The 20,857-nt window shown below is 37.7% G+C and overlaps 3 protein-coding genes and 2 long non-coding RNA genes across 6 annotated transcripts in view; 1 reads left to right on the top strand and 4 right to left on the bottom strand.

Annotated features, from left to right (window-relative positions):
- Nucleotides 1-383: 383 nt before the first annotated feature.
- The window catches only part of Svil (Supervillin), a 125,829-nt gene continuing 105,355 nt past the window's right edge, over nucleotides 384-20,857 (top strand). The window contains exon 1 of one of the 2 annotated variants that reach the window (XM_032435595.2): nucleotides 384-877. Coding sequence is in view for 1 of the 2 variants with exons in the window: in XM_032435594.2 (XP_032291485.1) it covers nucleotides 10,889-10,903 (15 nt within the window). In the remaining variant the exon portion in view is untranslated. Of the gene's footprint in view, nucleotides 878-9,890; nucleotides 10,904-20,857 lie in introns of those variants that run through there. The other variant, XM_032435594.2, reaches the window with a different exon arrangement.
- LOC116650832 (uncharacterized) lies at nucleotides 5,082-9,790 on the bottom strand. Its single transcript, XR_004303848.2, has 3 exons — nucleotides 8,384-9,790; nucleotides 6,033-6,283; nucleotides 5,082-5,976 (listed from the first exon to the last, which is right to left on the bottom strand). It is a non-coding gene; the product is annotated as an uncharacterized lncRNA (long non-coding RNA).
- Nucleotides 11,987-12,605, bottom strand: LOC6636808 (uncharacterized). Its single transcript, XM_032435608.2, has 2 exons — nucleotides 12,321-12,605; nucleotides 11,987-12,267 (listed from the first exon to the last, which is right to left on the bottom strand). Exons 1-2 carry the CDS (start codon nucleotides 12,603-12,605, stop codon nucleotides 12,157-12,159), a joined length of 396 nt encoding a protein of 131 aa, XP_032291499.1. The 3' UTR covers nucleotides 11,987-12,156.
- On the bottom strand, nucleotides 12,592-13,413 carry LOC6636809 (uncharacterized). The gene is made up of 2 exons (XM_002060255.4): nucleotides 12,919-13,413; nucleotides 12,592-12,859 (listed from the first exon to the last, which is right to left on the bottom strand). The coding sequence occupies exons 1-2, from the start codon at nucleotides 13,411-13,413 to the stop codon at nucleotides 12,731-12,733; spliced, it is 624 nt and encodes a 207-aa protein (XP_002060291.1). The 3' UTR covers nucleotides 12,592-12,730.
- On the bottom strand, nucleotides 16,363-16,882 carry LOC116650831 (uncharacterized). Its single transcript, XR_004303845.2, has 2 exons — nucleotides 16,583-16,882; nucleotides 16,363-16,515 (listed from the first exon to the last, which is right to left on the bottom strand). It is a non-coding gene; the product is annotated as an uncharacterized lncRNA (long non-coding RNA).

Genomic DNA, 20,857 nt, shown 5'->3' with positions numbered 1-20,857 from the left:
AGACACGTGAATTAAACAATCTGCAAATACATACACGTATTCATATATCATGCGATTAGCGGTAATCATCATTTCACTTTAATTTGCCTCCACTCAGCTTGTTCGATCAAAAAATCCTCGCACCCCCTCCTTCCACCTTCCTCGCACTTCGTCTGGTCTCCATTTGTATTTCTATAAACAAGACGCTCGCACTATATTTTGCCTTTGCTCTCAGAGCATTTTCCGTGCTTTTCCTCTTTAGCGCCTCTCAGTTTCAATTTTCCGCGTGAGAGTGTGCCAAGAAGAGGGCTCGGTTTGCTTTTCCAATTACGTTTAGTATTCCGTTAGATGTGTGCTCGTGCGCGTCGCTTCAGCGGTTTTTCCCTTTTTCCGTAACATTTTCCGCCGTGGTCGCGTGGTTGCTGCCAATTTTTCAGAAGATTTTTGATCAGTTTCGAGTGATGCAAGAATTTTTAAGCATTTTGTGTATTTTGTGAGTTTGCGTTAGATGAAAATATCCGGAAACGCGTATACGCCCAGTAAGGCATTTAAGCATTTATTTGGCGGCTTCTTTAAACAACGAAGCGCTAATTGGATTGTCAACAATTCAGCCCTGGTCTGTCACAACAGATTCCAGAGACGACTCCGCATAACTTCGCCCCGTAATCAATAGTATCTTTTGTTTTGTTTTGTTTTCGCGCGTTGGCTTCACTCTGCCCGACTATGTCGTGCCCTAAGCACGGTGCTTGGGTTTCTGTGACAACGTGAACAGACACCGAAAGCCATAACAAACCAAACTAAACCGATTCAAGCAACGATTGACGGTATTTTCTAACTTACTTTCGGATACTTTGCGAGGAGCGCCACTATTGAATGCTCTACAGTACGCGCTAAAAGTGTGAGTATAGCAGTTACCTGGGGTGCCCAAGCAATATCTTCCGATCCTATTCCAGCCATGTTGTTGTTTATAAACACCTTTCAGCATATCCGCAGCAGTTTTGTATCTGCTGCAACGCTTCCATCATGAATCAGTCGAGAACTGTATCTACACAGAAATACTTCTATATGTTAGTTCACTTTTCAACTTATAGCCGAATTTGTTTCCCATAGTTTTTTGTTGTTGTTTGTTTTTCGAACAGTTTCCATTGAGCTAAAATTGGACACACAGACGTCGGCAATTAAGCCCCACAGAGATGTGTATTAGAAAATGCTTTGAAATTGTCTGCTGCCAAGTCACATGGCTAATTTCAATTGAGAAGTAGACTAAATAATATGCCCTATACCCTATAAACTTCTGCAAATGTGTGTAACAGCTGAAGGTAGACATATTTGTCTATGCAAAATGTATGTATTCTTGATGAATACACTTTTATTTCAATTAAAAACTACAAATCTTCTTATATACAAATGCACCCTTCTTATTATGTCCATTGACTTTTCGGCTTATATCCTTTATCCTATAAAGTTGTGCTTATGCATGTTGTAGTTAGAGGTCAGCATATTCGACTCTACAAAATGTCTTGATCAGTGCGTTTTTATTTCAAAATACAGGGCATTCTAACCTCGAAACAATTTGCATTCGCCTATTGATCAGCGACAGACACTGCTTCGGACTCGTAAAAATGTATCTTTTGAGCACAAATGTCATATATTGCTTTTTAAGGGTCAGCGGCTAAATATTTCTTTGCTCTTTATTTACGTACACACATGTATTTAACATGTTACATTGCCGGTTTTATGACTTTCGTCAGCCAACATATTTCCCTTTACTGCTGGCCGCCAAAAGCCGCCCTTTGACGCTTTTGTCAGTCGCTGCTTTGAGTCATTTCTCTTGGTCAACTTTTGTCGTACGGGCTGTGGATGAGGGTTGAAGAAGTGTTGAGTGCATTTGGCAAATGTCTAAAAGACATCATAAGTTCGCCAACAGCTGTGTTTTGGCAAATATCCAAGTCTAATTCAGCAGAAATTTGTCTAAAGCAAAATAAATAATAAAATAAAAATAATAGACAAATGTGTTCGCTTCTGTTTTACTATTAAATAAATAAAGTAAATTGATTAACAACTTCTGCAAAAAATGTAATTTGAGAAATATTTTCTAAACGCACTGAAAATCGGCAACTTTTTTGATTTAGATGTATTCACATTGGCTGGATTTATACTTTTCTTTACTAGACTTTTTTACAACTTCTTATTTATTTGGATCGCACATTTTCATATGGAGGAAGAAACAAAAATGGCATATGGCCCATCTAATGCCAATCTGTTTTGATCGAATCGAACTGACAAGGAAATTGAATGTGCGCGCAATTTGTATTCAGATCAGTATTTGGCATCAAAATCGAAAACATTGGCAAAAACGCAGTTGAAATAACAATTGGAAGATTGTTTTTTACCCTTTTGCGTATACGATTTTTACATTATTTACCATTTTCCAAATCATATATATTTTACGGATTGTTTAAATATCCATTGGGAGATGTTTTTTTGCGATTTTTGTATTATGTGCCATTTTCCAAGTCGTATTTATTTTATGTATTGTTGAACATGCGACACGCGCACTTCCGTCACGAAAATACATATTTTCGAGCAAAATCTTGAAGATAATATTTAAATATCTTTTCTTTTTTTTCGAAAGTACAACGCCAAGTGTCAAAATAAAGTGACAGTATTTCGCTCAGTACTGGCTTTTTAATATCAGGGTCGTCCCGTTGACTTGCCTCGTGTAATTATAGCTCGTTAAATTTGAATAATGATTATTGAGAAATCCGAAAGACGCAACAGACGCAAAATTTTTTTTTAAGAAAACCGATCTATATATTTATTTTGGCAATGTCACAAATGGAAAGAAAGAGCTGCATATACGTATTTATTTGAAAAGAATTCCAATATATAAGTTCCTGACTTTTCCTTGGCAAAAAGACTCTCAAAATATATTATTTGCTTGAATTTCTTGAAATTTGTCTCTGGCTGCAAAACAAATGCCCAGCTAGACAATAATATTTGTTGTGCAGACAAAAAGAAAAACAAAAGCATTGAAATAATTTTAAAATACAAAATAAAAAACGACGCAAATTTATTGTTATTTTAAAAATACACTCGTTTAGCGTTCCTTGGGTTAGTTTTGCATAAATATTTTTAACGCAATTACTGCAAACTAACTTCGAGCCAACCCAAGGTGCGTTTTGCCATCTGTTATTGGCTTGTTGTGGATACGTGCAACTGGGTCAATCAAAATGGGGGCATGTGGCAAATGTTGCGTTTATTAGAGGTCAACAAAGGAAAGCAAAAATAAAATATAGGCCGCTGGCATGACAACCATGTGCCCCGTGCCCCTCAGTCCGTCTTCAGTTCTAGCGATAAACAATCCAATTAAAACAATTGCCCAGGGGCAAATTGTAGGAGCGGGAAGGGAAGGGGAACGCCACCCGCGGACCTGTCTGATTTATCAAATGGTAAACGTTTTCCATTCGGTGGCGAAAGTGAAAGTCTATTTTCGCATATGCCTCAATCAATTTTTAGTCTACAATTTCTGTTCATTAATCTCTTCTTTAACTTTAATTTTTGTTTTCTTTATTTTGCGATAATTGTTGATTGTTTTTCTGTGTCTCTTTTCGACTCCGATTTAATTGATTTGTGTAGCAAATTTAATCTAACTTACATTTAGCGTATTACATTTAATTATAAAACGTAAACAAATTAAATCTTTATTTCATCTTTTTCTTGAAGGACCGCAGATACTTTTAATTAAAACCTTTTGACACTCCAAAGCTGAATTTTCATTAATATTTGTCTTGAAAACCTGCTAAACAGTGTTCGCGCTTCAAATTTTTACAGACAAAATTAAGACCACATGCGTTGAAAATAAATAATAATTAAGATTAATGAGCTCCACTCCAGCTGTCGTTGACCAATTGATTTTAAGACAAGTTCCTCTTGATTAGCATAGATCTAGTTTCAGTTAAACATAATTATTTTGAACTCAATTTGCTCGAAATAAGTTGCCTCATATGTTTTTCTTAGATTAGTAGATGGTTTTGCAAGTTATCTATGATCTGTTTTCGATCTCTATAAATTTGTCTGTTTTTTCTTCTCTATCAATTAATCTGTCTGCATACGTATATGCTCCATGTTAATGCGGTATAATTGCAGCTTGGGTTTGTCTGTAACCCAATCAGAGCTTGGCATTTCATTCAAGTTCACTTCAAAATGCATTTAGCTATGGTTTGAAATTCTTGTTGTTGTCAAGGTGCGTGGGCCGAGCTGCATTGGAAAACTGTTTTGTGGTTTTAAAGTTAGCATTTACATTTGCAGTCTCTAGGGGACTGCCATTGTTCCCGAGGCATGTCAAAATGCTTATTACAGAATTTGCATATAAGTTGGCAATTAATTTGCAACAACAAACAATAACAATAAAAATAAAATGACACACCTTACGTTACGTACATGTATGTGTCTAGAAGGATTGGCAACTGCACGGAACAATTGACTCTTAGTTAGCGTTGCGAGAGTTGACTTTGATACGCAAAGACATTGTCGTGGATAACTTGAACGCAAAATAAACATAAATGCCTCTATAAAACAATTTCTAAATCCCACAACAACGGGGCAACCGCAACTTACAATTCGAAACGTGCCTCTTGTGCATTTTTTTTTTTACCATTTTTTCATGTTTGGTTTTCTATGCTTGGGACTAAGTTGTGACACGTGAGTGTCTTACAAATGAGTTGAGTACCAGAAAACAAAGGCCAGGTCTACGCTAAAGATTTCATAAATAAGTAGAAACTATAAAGAAAAATAAAAACCAAAAAAGCAAAAAAAAAAAAACAACTCGAGGCGCAAAAGTATTTTCGAAAAAAAAATAAAATAGCAGGCGTACTTTTCCAATTGCCTGTCGCTATCTTTTATACGCTTGGTTTTTACGTGAAAACATGATACAAACAAACAAGCATTACGTCGCTTAATGACTTTCAGATGCTCTGCACACAATAGCAACTATGTTTCCACTATGCTCTATATATCTTACATCTATAACAATTCACATTCTGTGGTTTTATTAGCAAGTGTCACAGTTGTCGATAACATATGAATGGCAAAAGTAACGCGTCTTTAAATAAACAGCTGATCGGTTTGATTTAATTTATTGCCTAGCTCCACTTTGCTCAAAATATGTTACAATTACAAACTTCAGATTCACTTCTTTACTTCACACAAATGTTGACAGTGTAATTAGGCTAAATAGTTTGTCCTTTAGGCTGATTTTTGCAATATATTTAAGAACAAGGATATGAAATTTTATTTTCGATCGATTGTAATTGCAATGTAAGTTCATTATACCATTATTCGGTCAAAAATCATGCTCTCTAAACTAAAAATTTGATTCAATTGTGTACGGATTATGCCGCAAATCTCGCCAGCTGTAATCGGAAGCATGACAGCATTTAAAACCTGATGCTCAACATGGCTGGCATGACGGCTGAGCTGTCGATGCGTGCCGGCGGCTTAGATTGCATCTGGCTATCCGGGGAAGCATTTGACGTCAGCTGGGAGCTATATTTAGGCGCTGGGCATGGGTGCATATTGCATTGCGACTTATGAAAATTTTGATTAAATTCATGCACGACGCTTGGCGAGAATTGCGACTGCAGTATTCCCTTGTGATTTATGCCGAGCCCGGGACAGACCTCATAAATTAATTGTCGGCTGTGCGGAGGTGTGGTCCCGAGAATTTTTTAATGGTCAGCTTGGCCGCATAAAACTACGTGACCGGCCAGAAGCAGCAACGCCAATAAATAGTTAGCTCTGATATTTGGAAAGTTGCGAATGCCCAAGACGAAAAACGAAAGTGGCAAGGCCCAGCTCGTTTGCTCCTGGCATTGCAGTTGGTACCCACCATGCTGCCTTTCCACTTGCCCCCTTCCTCCCCCTCTCGACTGTTGCATTGCATCATCTTTAAATCTGCCTCATGCAGGCATTTCACCTGCCTGCCCAGTCAACTGGCTGTAAATACCAAATATAATTGTTTAACTGTCCATAAAAATGAAGATATAAAAGACCCTTCTGTGTGTACGCGCCACGTCCATTGAACTCTTCGACTCGAGACTCCCGCTCAAAGAGAGATCTTTGAGTTCGCAAAACAAATAATTTCACACCAATATGTTTGCGCTTGGCAGTTGCTTGACTCTTGCAGAGGTCTCACTCAAGTCTGGGACTGTGCCATCCATCAAATGCGCAGCCAGGTCAAGCAGGTGTCGAACATCTTGATTTTAAGAGGAACGGCCTCCAAAAAGCTGAGCTATCAGCTTTACTTTAAGAGTTTAAAAAGGAAAAATATTATAAATTTAATAGATTTATTTATTAACCAATTCTGCTAGCTTTCAGTTAATCTTAAATTAAGTAATATTAGCATAACGAACAGAACCAAAGAAACTTATGGAAAATGTAAATTAATTATGTTCAATTATGTTAATCATCTATTATGTTTAATCGAAGCGAGATTGGCAGAAATGCAGTTGGATGATTGTTATAAGATTAAGTAAAGATTTTTATACCCTGTACCCAAAAGGGGTTTACTGTATTTGTGCAAATGTATGTAACAGGCAGGAAGAATCTATAAGAGCTAGAGTCTTAAATTTTGGAATGTAGATCAGCGTGGTTGTTTCCGATAATTGATAACTTGCACCGTTTCCAATCAATCGATAAAAATCGATATCGAAACTGTTTTTTGAGAAAATCTGGATTCATGATATCCTCCACTCGGGAACTCGCAACTAGAGCCCCTTACTTGTTATATAAGATTTAGTGGACTTATAATTTCTAAAGCTAATCGAATGAAGCTACGTCTTTCGCTTTGATATGGAGAATAACTTTCATCTTAAATGGAAGCGTTCAGACTCTGATTAGGCCTACTCATTAGCCTTTATTGGCAGCGTCTATCACATTTTGGTCATTACAAGCGGCTACTGAGTGCAGGAAAAACAATAGAAAAACCTCAATGGATAAACTTGATTTATGCTCTCAAGTAATTTGCGGCTGTCTTTCACTGCACTTTCGAATGCGAAGCGAGTAGGATGGAGGGGCGGAATTTTTAGGAGCGAATTGCATGCCAGCGGAAATTGCCTAATCATTTCCACGCATGTTTTATTTTTTGCCAGACACTCTTCTGGGCCTGTTATAATATCCCCTTGTGAAATGCATCTATGACTAATAAACTGTCTTTTCTACTTTTTATCTATTTGCAGGTAAGTTTCATAGAAAACGGAAACGGTTAGGTAAGCTAATAAAAACATTCGTTTATTTGCTTAGGATCTGGTTATATAAGGCAGCCAGTTCCTGTCGGGAATGGGATTTTCGTGGTTATTTTTACCTGTGTGTCCATTAGATGGGTCCCCTTTAGAGCATAATAAGTCGCCCCACTCGCTGCCTCGTAAATCATTCATTTGCAACATAAGCAAATGCCTCATTTGCGCAGGCGGCTGCGTTGATTGCGAAATACTTATGCATCCGTCAGATACTCACTGCGTGTCTTTCACTCGGGACTACATGGCTAACTACCTGATTCGCTGTCGCGCCTAACGATCTTAAACCTCCAGCCAGCGGGACGACCGGACAGACATATCGGACCATGTCTGCTGCCTGATTATATGCCATATACTCTTTAGATGGTTTTCAAGTTTATTTTGCACACTTTGTGCTATATGGGCCTAAGCCTTAGCTTAGGAGCTATTGCCAATAATGACTTCCTGCTCTAATTACCATTTATATCTTTTCTCAAGTTAATAATTATTTTACAACCAAAAACATAAGGGCCTTTGTAGGTTAAAATCGAATTGGTCATATGACGAGTAGTCCATTTTAATATAAAGTTATCTTAGGATTATTGTGAAGCCAATTATTGCTGCCTAAAAAACAGAAGAGTTAAGAGAAAAATAATGATTTTATCGATTTTTTCTATAGTTATATGATATAGTATTGAAGATGAGATTTCGGGCACTATAAGGAGGAAGTACTTAAAAGTCAAAATATCTTGGAAAAACCATAAACGAAATAATTTGTTGATGCCTGAATTTTATTAATTCAACCAAAATCTCCTGTGTCAGCTAAATAAAGTAGTCGGCCCGTTTGGCAGATAGTTAATGCTGATCAGGAATTTATATAAAATATGGTATGCTCAAACAGAGGATACCCTGTACCTAAAGTTAGTTTTTCTGCCTGTATCGCAACAAATTTGTGATGCCTTTCTCGCCAACCTTATGGATACATGGTATACGAAAGCGAATCTCAGTTGATTTTGGGGCTGCCCTTTTGGCCAAAGACCATGCATTGTACACGGCAGACAATTTATAACACAAATTAAATGCATAAAAATTATGATGAATGCGAAGTAAAATTTATGCTGATGACATACCCAACAGAGCTCCGCCCGCCGCTGTGGCTCGACGCTGTGCTCCTTGGTAGCGCCAATCAAGCCCAGACTATACGATCCATCAGACAACGAAGATACAGCGCCTCGCAGCGAGGGCTGAAAGGGTGGGTAACTCTTGTGTGGTGTGTCTGGGATTGTGGCTCGTTTTAATCTCAGGGGCGTCTCAGCGCTTTGTTATTCCATTCAGCGGAGTCTGCGGCTGTGCCGCAATATGGCATCCACTTCATGTTTCGCTGTGATTGTGGAAACGACTCGCGATTCGAGATTCCTTTGGCCTGCCTCTAGCCGAAAGTTGTTGAGTATTAAAATGGAAATTGCAAGTTTTTCGCCCGATGCTCGGCTCAGTTCGGATTGTTGTTGTTTGGTCGGTTGTTGGTTGTTTAGTCGGTTGGTTGTTGGTTGAGTTGGTTTGTCGGCACTTTTGTTTCACTTTCGTTTGGTAAGCCGCTTGATTGCAGGTTTTTATAACCGCATTTATCACGCTGCCTGCCACACATTCGAGCCATAAGACACATCAACAACAAGCGCGAGTTGCAAGTTTCATTTTCACTAAATTGCTGTACGCGGGGCCCCTTTCGGAGTATGGGAGTAACAGGAGGTACAATGCCCCAGCTAGCCAAAAGGGTGTTCGCTAGACAATGTCCAGTTCGCTGGTTACTTCAGTTTTCACTTTGTGCCATCAGCTGTTTGCCACACCCCTTATAAGTAGCTTATTCCGCTTTGTTTTGTTGTTTTTTTTTTTGTTGTTTATTGACTCCTTTTCTTTGTGCGTTCGTCATATTTACGATTTATGTCAGGTTATGAAATGTCTTACAAGTTATCGTACAAAAATTTCCTGTTTCTCTTAACTTTATTGTGGTTGCGCACTGTGTGGTAGTCGGTCTCTTGGCCAGTATAATTATTATGCTTGCGCTTTTATTTTGTGCCTGCAGGCCAAAAGGAACCTGTTGCAATGCGTTCCACTGTCCAGAGATTTTTGCACAAGGTGTGTGAATTTTGCGAGTAAAGTTAGAAAGTATTAAAATTTCGGGTTTTATTTCATCAAAATGTTTGTACTCATTTAAATGTTTGTACTCATTTAAATGTTTGTACTCATGAGAAAACAACACAGCTAACATAGCTTTACTTTGGCTTGCCCCCGAAAATAACACAAAATCCACGGCTATCGTAGGAAATGTTTGTTTGTTGTTTTTCCACACATTTGAAGCGCAACGCAACTAAATCGAATACGCGGCTACTCGACTCGAACATAACTCATGTACGCATTTCCATGGCATTCGGTTAGACAACAACAAACACTTGCCCGTTCGAACGTCATGATGATGTTATATGTGGTATTCGTTTCAACCAGACACAAAACGCGTTCCAACAGCAGTGCCATTTTGAGTTCAACAGTTCCATTTCGAGTATAGCATTCGTATCAGTTATGTTACGGGGTCTGCAGCCGAATTTTTGGATCGTTAACGGTTAGTTCGCGCACAACTCCCACAGAGGAAACACCGGAGATGTGTTGAAATAAATATAATCCGAATTTTAACAAAAATAATAAATGAAGAAAATCACACTTAACTCGTCTAGAAACAAGAACCCAACGAACTTTAAATACTAAAAAATGTATTATTAAAATATTTAATTTTCTAAAGTCTACAAAACACAATGGATTAATAAATTGATCAAGTTCCAATGCATTGAGCTCGCGGCCGTGTTTGAAATTTGTTTGGTCGATTTAATGGAACAACTTGTAAAGGCATTTCAAACGCAAAAATTGCCATAGTGAATTGTGTGTACAACCACAGAGAATCCATAACCCTGTGACGCAGGCCGAAGCACAGAAAATAAATTATATTCTTGGTGCCAAAAAGTGGACAGTAATACAAGAACCAGCTGCTGTTGTCCAACCAATCCCATCAATAAAATGACTATAAATATATAGAACTAAATACAAGCATTGCAACCTTTTTATTTTCCATTTAACAATCTTGCGCTGTTGACTATTTACCTTTATATAGCCAGACTATATAAAACTGTACAATAAGACACAGGAACTCCAAATCCTTCACAGAAGGCCATTTTTATTTATTCCGCGCTGGAAATTGCTTCGTTTTCGAACGAAGTTGAACATTTGCCAAGCCACAAAAAACTTTTTGTATTGTGTTCAATTTATTTTCATTAAGTGAGAAAGTTAACAAATTTCTATTTAATTGAAACAATTGCTCTAAGCTTAAAAGCAAATAGACTGTCAGCAGCAGCAGCAGAATCATAAAAAACGCGAGCTGCATTCCAAATAGAGCAAAGCAATAACAACAACAATCGCGGCGTGTACAGATAGAGATACAGATACCAGGTTTTAGATACCAGCAGATACCTGTCTCTGGCCCAACCCTCTCTAAGACGTTGCTGCATAATTATATTCATCTGCGTTTTGTGAGTGTGTGTGTGCGTGTTTGGTTGTAAAACGGAGCCCGGGGCAACAACACCAGCAACAGAATGTATCTCATACAGGTGAGACTAAAGATACAACAACTATAACAAAGATACTTGATATACAACAGATCACATAGATCACCAAAACGCTTTTACTTATCACAACTACAAAAACAACAACTGTACCTTAATAAATGATCTTGTAAGAGGCTTGAATACACTACAAATTGCGGGAAAGGGAAATAAATAAATAATAAATTCTAAACAAGGCTTTTAGCATCTTATTTTCAAATACTTATATATTAAATAATTATGTAGATGCTCGATTTATCGACCATTAAATAATATTTAAATATATAAAGACACAAAGATTTAAATATTTAAATATAAAAATAAATAAATAAATAATTTAATAATTGGGGCACATTCAATTGGTTGTCCACTTTTTACTTGTTAATTGTTCGCTGACTGTGATTTTCTGTGTGTATTTTTCCACTTTGCCTGCGTGCTGCACTTCAAAGCTGAAAACTTAAGTAATTTGTTTAATTTTAAGCTAATTTATCTTTCCACTTGGCCGGGGGCGACAGTTGCTGTTATGTGTGTGTGTGTGTGTGAGTGTAGGGTGTGTGTATGTGTGTGTGGTGTTGTTTGTTTTGAATTATAGCAGTTAAGTAGATTAGCCGGCTCATTAGAAATGTAGACACTCGAGTTGAGAAGAAAGTAAACTTTAAAGTTGCATTCCATATTATTCCTTTTGTTAGATACTATAACTTTTGTTAAATACTCTACTCAAATGATTGTCAGAGTTCTAAGCAGTCTGAGACATAAGCAACAAAATTTGTGGCCTTTGATTTGAAGTCGGAACAAATTAGTTAATGAAATTTTCAACATGTCCAACCAGGAATCAATAAATTTGCATTGCCGTGCCAAAGATACTGAAAAAATCGTCCAAGTAATCCATGGTATGTCCGAACTGGTCAATGCAGGTGTTAATCCGGATGCCATCAGGATAAGCATCGAACTCTTGGGGGCTGGCATGAACCCTCAGGCTCTGGTCAAAGAAATAAAAATGCTCAAGACCGAGGCCAAGAAACAACAACAACAGCAGCAGCAACAGCAATAAGTATTTGCCAGGTTTAGTTTTTAATAAGAGACGCTTCATTTAAAGTCAAAATTGCATTTGAGAGTGTTCATTTATTAAAATATCAAATGGGAGGAATTTTTAGTTTCAAAAGGGACCGTGCGAAAGGCTCTCAATGATACGAACTTCATGATTTAAGATTTTCACCAATTTTTTTGTTGTGATTTTTCTTTTAATTTAAACGATTTAACTAGTCCTTGTTGCTAACTGGAAAAATACGGAAATTGTTGTGATTCTTGACCATGCTAATGATGCCGGTCATGATAATCAATAGTTGCAGCAGTTTGGCTTGGTAAAAGGTCTAGCAAGGTGATAAGAAATTGAGATTAAATTTATATGTAATTATTTGCTCACCTGTCTGATGTATACGGGCAGCGGCACGTGCGCTCTGTGCGAGTGATAGTCGAAGCCTCGGTATAGCCAATAGCCCGGCCAGGCGCCCATGCTGGCCAACAGAAACGGCGAGGCTGCGTCCAAGACCTGCTCAAATTCCGGCGTATGCACCACCTGTTGTATGTCCTCGCCCAGATTGGGGAATCGCCTCACATCCTCACGCTCATCGTCCTTGGACGATAGCGTGCCTTGGACGCGCGCCACTGTCCAATTTTTAACGCTCTCGAAGAAGTTCGTAATGCCCATGATTTTTATTTTATTTTTTTGTTAAATTTTCTTCAAATTTTGATGCTGTCTCGAGCTAATCTGAAATGTTTCGTAATATTTTTTGTAAACCACACCCCCGGCACAGCCTGCTGCTCCACATGTTTTCATTTTCGCTTCGACCTGTAGGACACCTCATGTACTTCGAGCGGCTCCGACGAGGAGCGAGCCGAGGTGGCCATCAGCAGGCCGAGGCTCAGAATGGCCACCTGCATCAGCTTGGCATGCTGGAAGGTCTATGCCACAAATGTTTAATTAGATTAAATTATACTAACTTAATTCTATGTAGACCTACTCTTTGTATGTACATGCCGATCCTTTCGGTTCGTCGCTTTGTTTGCCACTGATAGCCGCGCCACACCCAATAGCCGGGCCAGGTGACAAAGCTCAGGCCCAGGTAGGGTAGCATACTCTCCAGTTTCTGTCCAAAACCCTGCGGTGCATTGCGATCGATAAAATCGACAAACTCCATCTCATAGTTGATGCCCGGATCTATGTTATCCATATAATTTGCAATCGGTTCCGCTTCCACTGGAAGATCTGCCGTTGTCAATGGATAGGGACTTGGTTTCTTTTGCTTGTAGTTATCATAATGTGACTCTCGTTCGCTCTTTGGCTGCTTCTGCGATGTCTTTGGCTTTTCCTCCTGCTGATGCTGCTGCTGCATTAGATCCACCACATCCTTGGTCTGGAGTTCCTCGCTCTCCTCCTCGTCCTCATCCACCATGGGCTTATCCACCGAATACTTTCGAGTGAACAATTGACCAAGCTTTTCGCGCAGCTTCTCCATTATAACAAGGTGGCACCACAATTTATATTATTTTCTCCTTAAAGTGACCGAAAAATAAAATAAAACATAAATGAATTTTAAATAAATGATTCAAAATTCAAATGAATTTAGTTTTTCCGCTTTCTCTAAGTACTCCAAAGCTTACCTGGAGGTGTAAGCCACAATTCTATTGGGATTCCACTTCTTGTGAGAACAAAAGAACTTTCAAAAAGAACTTTAAAAACTCGTAAACATGTCCATAAATTATAGGGTATTATCTGCTGTACAATTCTGCCCCGCTTAAAAGCATTTTAGTCGGATGCGGGCTTTTGAACGCCCTCAGAATTTGGCTTCCAGTTATTTTGGGCCGAGCTACTGTGGCCATAACAACAACAGGCTCTATTAGTATAGCCTAATGCATTGTTACCATAAGCTAAGCTAGTTGGTCAACCTGCAACTTGTGCCACAAAGTGGGTCACTTTTGCGGCTCTGCGCAATTATAAAGCGCATACCACAAGCCGGCCAGAGACCAACTGGCTGCTGGCTCATTGTTTGCTTGACTTGCCACAGCATCAGATTGTTGCTTGGCCAACTTGACTTAGCCAGCAGCAGCAGCAGCGGCAGGTGTCTTTGTTTGTGTTGGTAAGGTTTCGGTGTCGAAAATGTGGCTTACCTTCGGCATTCATCTACGATACGATCGGGCAGGAAGCTGCCGCTAGCTGTGCTGCTGCCTTTGTCTAAACTAGTTTTCGTAAGATTCTTAATGATCAATGCATTTAATCAAACTCACAAACAAAATACCATTCGGAAAAGAATGTCAAAAACAATTTAACGGCACATTTTCACAATGCACACATAATTAGGTGGAAAATGTGTCTTGTGCTTTTCAGTTGAGAAATGTGAATAGAACCCAATTAGAGATTATACTAAAACGGAGAACAATTCTTATATATTGTATTTTACAATGTTGCCATTAAGTTAGATAAAAAGTAAAGCTGCAAATATTATTTTCGATTCTCTTGTATATACAATACATTATTGTTATAATATGGAAAGGTTGCAAAATCCAGCTTTATATAGTTAAGAATATAATAAGATCAATGCTTTTTGGTGTAATAATTTTATTACCTTACCACTTTTATCCAATTTATCCAAATATATCTAAATTTTTCTCTTGTATTTCTGACTTAATAGAAATGTTTGTTAGTTAAAAAGTAAAGCCGCAAATATTATTTTCGACTCTCTATATAAATGTTGTTGTATATTATAAGATATATGATATTTGCTATAATATTTTAAAGTTTTTTCCACTTTTGATTAATACTACCATATCTCAATTTATCGCTCGGATTTTGCACTTAATAGAAAGGTTTTTCTTTTGATTTTTATTGTGCACACGCTCTGCCTGACTCCTGCTTCGATGCCTACACATAAAATTCGATTAATGCCGTGTAGGCCCTTTTACTGTTAGAGGCCAATCCAATTAACCCAGTTTCAATTTGTGAGTTGGCAAAAATCAATGCTCAACAAGCATTTGAAAAGTCTTTGGGTACGCTGTCCAAAAATAATTTGTACATAAATCAAATCAATATGAAAGCAATTTCTTCCCCAACGCTTGACAACAATTTGCGGGCCAGCCGCAATTCGATGTGGGCTGGCAAAAATCTATTGAAAATTACAATATTTTAACAATTTGTTATGACAGTTCGGTTAACTGAAAAATGATTGGGCAGCTATTAGTTAGGAGTTAAATTCGATCTGTTGGAGTAATTCATAAGAGCTGGCACTTCATGTATCAAGTGCTTCGTTGGAATACCAAAAGCGGCAACAGGTGTTGACGGCGCGTTTTACTCGATTACTTTTATGGCTAAATTGTCTGTAAGCGTGATTCATCAAAGCTTACAGCGAATTTCCTTAAAAGAAATCATGTAATGTCTGTATTTCCAATTGTTTGGACTTGATTTGAAGATTCTCATATGAAAATTGTGCCCAATCCTGGTTCGAACCGATTTTGCTTGGCGACCGGTTTTCAGCCTTTTATTGTGAAGCGCATCTTTCCAACTGGCTACCGGCCCATTGCTTAATCCTAAAAAACCTGCTCATTTTTATTTACTGTCTGCTACATTTGAAACCTCATCGGCTCATTCTACATTCACATTCTCATTCTCATTCTATGCTATTTCATTCGAGATGCTGGAATGCTAATCTCAGCTAACCCATCTCACCCGCATGCCGAACCGGAGCATGTTGCTTAATTTTCAGACAATAACATTGCTCAGATTTCGACGATGCGACGGCAAAAAAATATATATAAATAAAGAAAATATGCCACGCCAAACTATAAACAATGCCGTACACAAAGTCAAAAACGACAACAACAATCGAAGCTATGACACTTTGACAAATGATCTGTGATAGGGAGGTGCAGCGGGTTGGGGCCTAATAAATGCTATTCATCAAATGGAATCAGTTGACAGTCTGCCACAATCGAAGGTGCAGCATAAAAACATGACGTTGTCTGAAAAGTTGGTTTTTCTTCATATTAAAATAAAATAAATTCTAAACAATTTCAGATTTCAAACTTAGCAAGTTTTTCAATTATCATGGAGTCTGGGTCTTATCTGTTTTATTGTCTGGGTCAACAACTTCCCATATGAAAGACAACACGCCATCCAGCATGAGATTGATATTGATATTGATTTGCTTCAGATCTACACTAGAGCGATCCGATCCTCAATCATTTGCATTTCACTGCGTTTCAAGCGTTGTCTGTGGTTTGGTTTTTGGGTTGGGTTCTGATTGGATCGGATCGGATTTGTTTGGCTTGCACATAAAATCAATAGTTGCCAAGTAACGAGCCACAAAGCTGACCGATCCTAAGTAATTGTCTCAGGTAACCACCTTATGCTAAGGGTGAGGAATTTGGCATTGAGTTCCTGGGTGTGGCATCAAAAAAAATGAAAAAATGTATCATTTTAATTAGCTTGAAGTCCTTTATGTTCTGAATCACTGCTGCGGCACACGCAACATAAGTTCCAATCCCCAAAGAATCAAATGTCTTTGAACTCCTCTGAGCCAACAAAGGCCATGCATAAAACATACCTCAAGCAATTGACTACCTGACTGCAAAGAGGATTTTTTAATTCCTTCAACAAAATATCTATTGCTATATGTTTTTTTCATTTTTTACCTGTTGAAGATCTGGCTGCGACCTGGATGCTAGTCGTGTTCCTATCCATGTTTTTTGTTTTGTTTTGTTTTTTTTTTGTTTCTAGAAAATTTTCCATAAAATTATACAATTCCATTAGTTGGTTAAAGGTGCACCTTGCATGATTTATCTGTGACAGTCACATTTCATGCATTATCAATTATGTTGAGACCGAGTTCCAGTCCGGTAAATTTTTGTTAACGCTTTGATTTGAATATATTTGGGGATTCAAGTTCATTGCCGCTGGGGTCCGAATGATTTCACCTTAATCTTGCATGCGCCTTTTTCTTACTTTGCCGATAAAATTTAAATATAGGGAAATGCCGCATTCATTAATTTAATTTACCACAGTTCTCTGTGAGTACATTTAAAAGCGTTTCGTTAGCGGAACTCTCAATAACACACGTAGCGAATGTAATTCGATAACATCCAATCGGAAACTTGTTTCTTGATAAACTTGGCCGACTAAGGCCAGGCTGAGGTCTCGGGCCTAGAGACTTAGGCAAGGCAAGGCCTGATGTTATTGGAACTCCGTATATTTATGCAACTAGTTGAATCTGTCAATAGTTCAAATTTACTTTTCAATTTATGAGATCAGCTACAGCAAATTTAATAACTATGTTTTAAGGTGAAATATATAAAAAGCTTCTACTTGGTAAAGGGTATTTAACATTCGTTAATTTAAGGCTTGCCTCTTGTTATCCATTTATTCGTTTACCTAATGGCCATAATCGTTTCGGCTGAACCTAACATGTCCATCCAGCTCTTTCAATCATTTGTATTTCTTTTCGATTGCTGCGTTATTAAACAAAATTATTGGGCCCCACCATAATTACCGCACGTGTTCCGACAACTATCTGATATGGGTTCCCCATGTACAGAGTGTGCAACATGACATGACATTGATGAAATGAGCTTTTTATTGGCAAACACGAAACAAATGTTTTTTTGTTTTGAGACAGGGCATAGAGTATTGTGTAATTGTTGCTTTTAGGGCTTGAATCGCCGCCCAACCTTTCTTTAGCTTATACAGTCGAAAAAACTACATATATATATTTTATTTAAAAATTACAACTTGGCCTAATCAAAGCTTGTTAAACACAGTAAGCAGAGGTTTTTTTGTTGTTTTGCAAGACTCTATAACATCTGCACGTAAACGCGATCCAATTTTTGTGGTCGTAATGAAGTTTATTACGTGATGCTGGCGCACAACTTAACCAAAAGTCTCATAAAAAGCAAAAGGAAAAGAAGTAATGTACATAATCAGAAAATAAAATATTTCTTGGGGAATTTTTGTGTTTGTGGTTTCAGCGACATAGTGAAAATACGTTTTAGGTACCAGGTCTTGGGGCTAGCAACATGAATTCGGGCTTAAAGCACTGGCTAGGGTTTGGGATTTTTAAAATCGAATTCTTAAAAAGTTTTTTTTTTTTTAATTTAAATGCTTTTTGTCTGAATTGATTTGTCGACTTCATAGCCAGTGTTCACTGTTGCGGTCTGCGTGTACGATGAAATGTTTGTACAGCATTTTTTATTCCGATTTTTTCCATTCATTGTTCATTCATTTGTTTTTTCTGCATTTTCCACGCCACACACTGCGCTGGTAAACTATAAAATGGTAAATAAAATTACGATTTCTATAGAAAAGATATGCTTGGGCCAAAGATGGAATCGGAGCCAGATGCAATAGACCCGCAATTACATAAAGGAAATGATATCTGAATTTGAAATTGCATTTATTTTATATTTGCTGCGAGCTCGGATCTCAAAGTGCGTGAATGTAATTTTTAATCCAATTAGTTGCAATTACATTGCAGATAGAGCGAGAAACTGAGGGAAGGGCATCGAATTGGCTATGTTTTTAATTAGTTAAGCCTCCGCTTATCGCGCTTGCATTGAAGCCTCTTGAGGGCAAGCTCTTCAGCTAATTTTAATTCACGCTTCTGTTTTTATCGAAGCAAAATCGATGACAAATTAAGTTCCAACCAGCGTCAAGTGGCTTAGCAGGCTTATTGGTGGGATCGATAATGCGTGAGTGCTGAGAAATGCTTGCCATGTGGACACTCAATATAAAGAAGAATGTCAAGAGGCCACAATAATTGCAACTAATGCGGCGCGAGGGTCGAACCTTGGGCCACAAAAGCAGCCGCATCGCACACTACATTAGAATACACACATCACACAAACAATTTACAGTTCTGAAAGCACAGTCAAAAATGTGGAACACCTGTCAGACGTGCCGCACAGGTGGGCAATGAAAGGGGCACGTGTTCAATTTATTTTCACAGTTTGTTGGCCAACAGCCTAGCGAACTGTAAAGATTGAAAGTTCGCTTTGACCATCTATATAATTTTCACCGGCATATTTCCATACGTCGTTCAGCAATTACAAGCCTCGATTACAGGCAATATATGCTCTGTGGCTATTCAATTATGCGGCGTAATTATAACTGGGTCTGCAAATGCCGGAAATGCAAAGCGTTTGCATCCGGCAACTCTTTTTAGCCCCAAAGGATGTCAGCCCATCTCCCCATTTTAATATATCGCATCAGTTGTAATGGTTAAGTGCAGTTTTAGGCCACTGAAACATGCTCTCTTGTATATAGTTCAGTAAATTATGTTATTTATATATTCACATGATTGTGTGTGAATGATTTTATGAATCATTCGATAAACATTTGATGTTCACTATTTCGAACGCCAACACTTCGCCAGGTATATAAAACTGATGTGTATTTAAATGGACCGATTTTAACTGCACTGTATATACATACATATTTCTTATGTATACACACAATTTTTGCGCACATTATTGAAAATTTGCTCATCCTAAGTTCTGCCTCTCTGCCAAGGCATTTGCGGAACGTTTTCGGACTGCTGTCAGTGAGTGAAGAAAATTCAAAATTAAAAGCAAACGAATTGAAAATGAAAAAAAAAAAAAATATTTTAAAAATTTAAATTAGTGAAATAAAAGAAAAGTATAGAGTTAAACTAAACACGCCTTTGACCGCACAAAAAAAAAACTAGGATTTACAGAATATATGGTATATATGAAAATATATGGCATTTCGTGGCTTAACTCTACCCAAAAACTCACCCACCATCATAAGTTAATTTTGCACATGATTTAAAATGAAGAGCAAGTATTTCTTAATAAAACTTTGTGCTAATACTGAATCTTATATAGCGATGAGGTGTGCTTATAAATAACATTTAACGCACATCTCAAAGAATAATTTGATCATGTCGAGTCGCACATCTCAAAGAATAATATACTTGTTATACTGAATTTACGTAGTCGTTGGGATTTTTTATTGTGTGTAAAATAAACAAGTGCATGTGAATTTTTGCAAAAGTACGGAAATTGCGAGACTCTAAACGACAACGCACGTTTTTCACAATTTTGCACAATTTTCGTGAGTATTTTTTGGTTCAGGCATAATCTTTGTTTGTGTACTATTTTATTAAGCAATTACCTTAAACAGTACACAACTAAGTAATTCCGGTAAACGGGCATTTATAAGTAAAGCCAGGTCAAGGTCATTGTCAGTGAGAGTCAGACTCTGATTGGTAAATCAGAATCATTGTAATTGCTTAAAGCAGGAATATATGTATAAACGACATAGAATTTGTTTCAACAACACCTGAAATACTAAATATTTCTCTATGTTCGCAAAGGCTTAAGGATTTATTTACATACTAAAGGGTGTAGCCCGGCCTTGCCCATGACACTTATGTTATAAAATCAATGTTCTCGAATAGCTTTGAAAGTGATTTTGAAACTGAGCGGACAGTGTACAAACTACTCTCAGACAAACTTTTTCGGTCATTTTACCACTGTATCGAGTGGAATTTCCCAAATCGCTGAAACACGTATTCATTATATTCTTATATAGAGCTTTGAAAATAAAATTCTTAAAAAATTACTAAATTTCAGCTTCCTAGCTCGTACGGTTTGGAATGTAATCTGTTGAGTTTTGGCCGAATTATTGGGTTTGGAAATTTCGAACTGTGTCTCTTTACGAATCTTGGGGGTACGATTTTGACACGAATTTTGACCAAAATTTACGTAGTCAGATTTGATGCCTGATAAGTTTAGAGGGAAAACTATGTGCAAAATCCCAAAGCTCATGAACATCGGTTCAGTTTTGGCCGAGTCATGGGGGTGGAAAATTTCAACCTTTGTCTATATAGGGTATATGATATAGGGCGTGTGTATGCATGTATACTTATTTGTCGCATATAAACACAAATATGC

This window comes from Drosophila virilis, chromosome 3, assembly GCF_030788295.1.
Source record: "Drosophila virilis strain 15010-1051.87 chromosome 3, Dvir_AGI_RSII-ME, whole genome shotgun sequence".
NCBI classification, from domain to species: domain Eukaryota; kingdom Metazoa; phylum Arthropoda; class Insecta; order Diptera; family Drosophilidae; genus Drosophila; species Drosophila virilis.
Note: the sequence above shows the minus strand (reverse complement) of the source record. Positions and strands in the feature narration are given on the sequence as shown.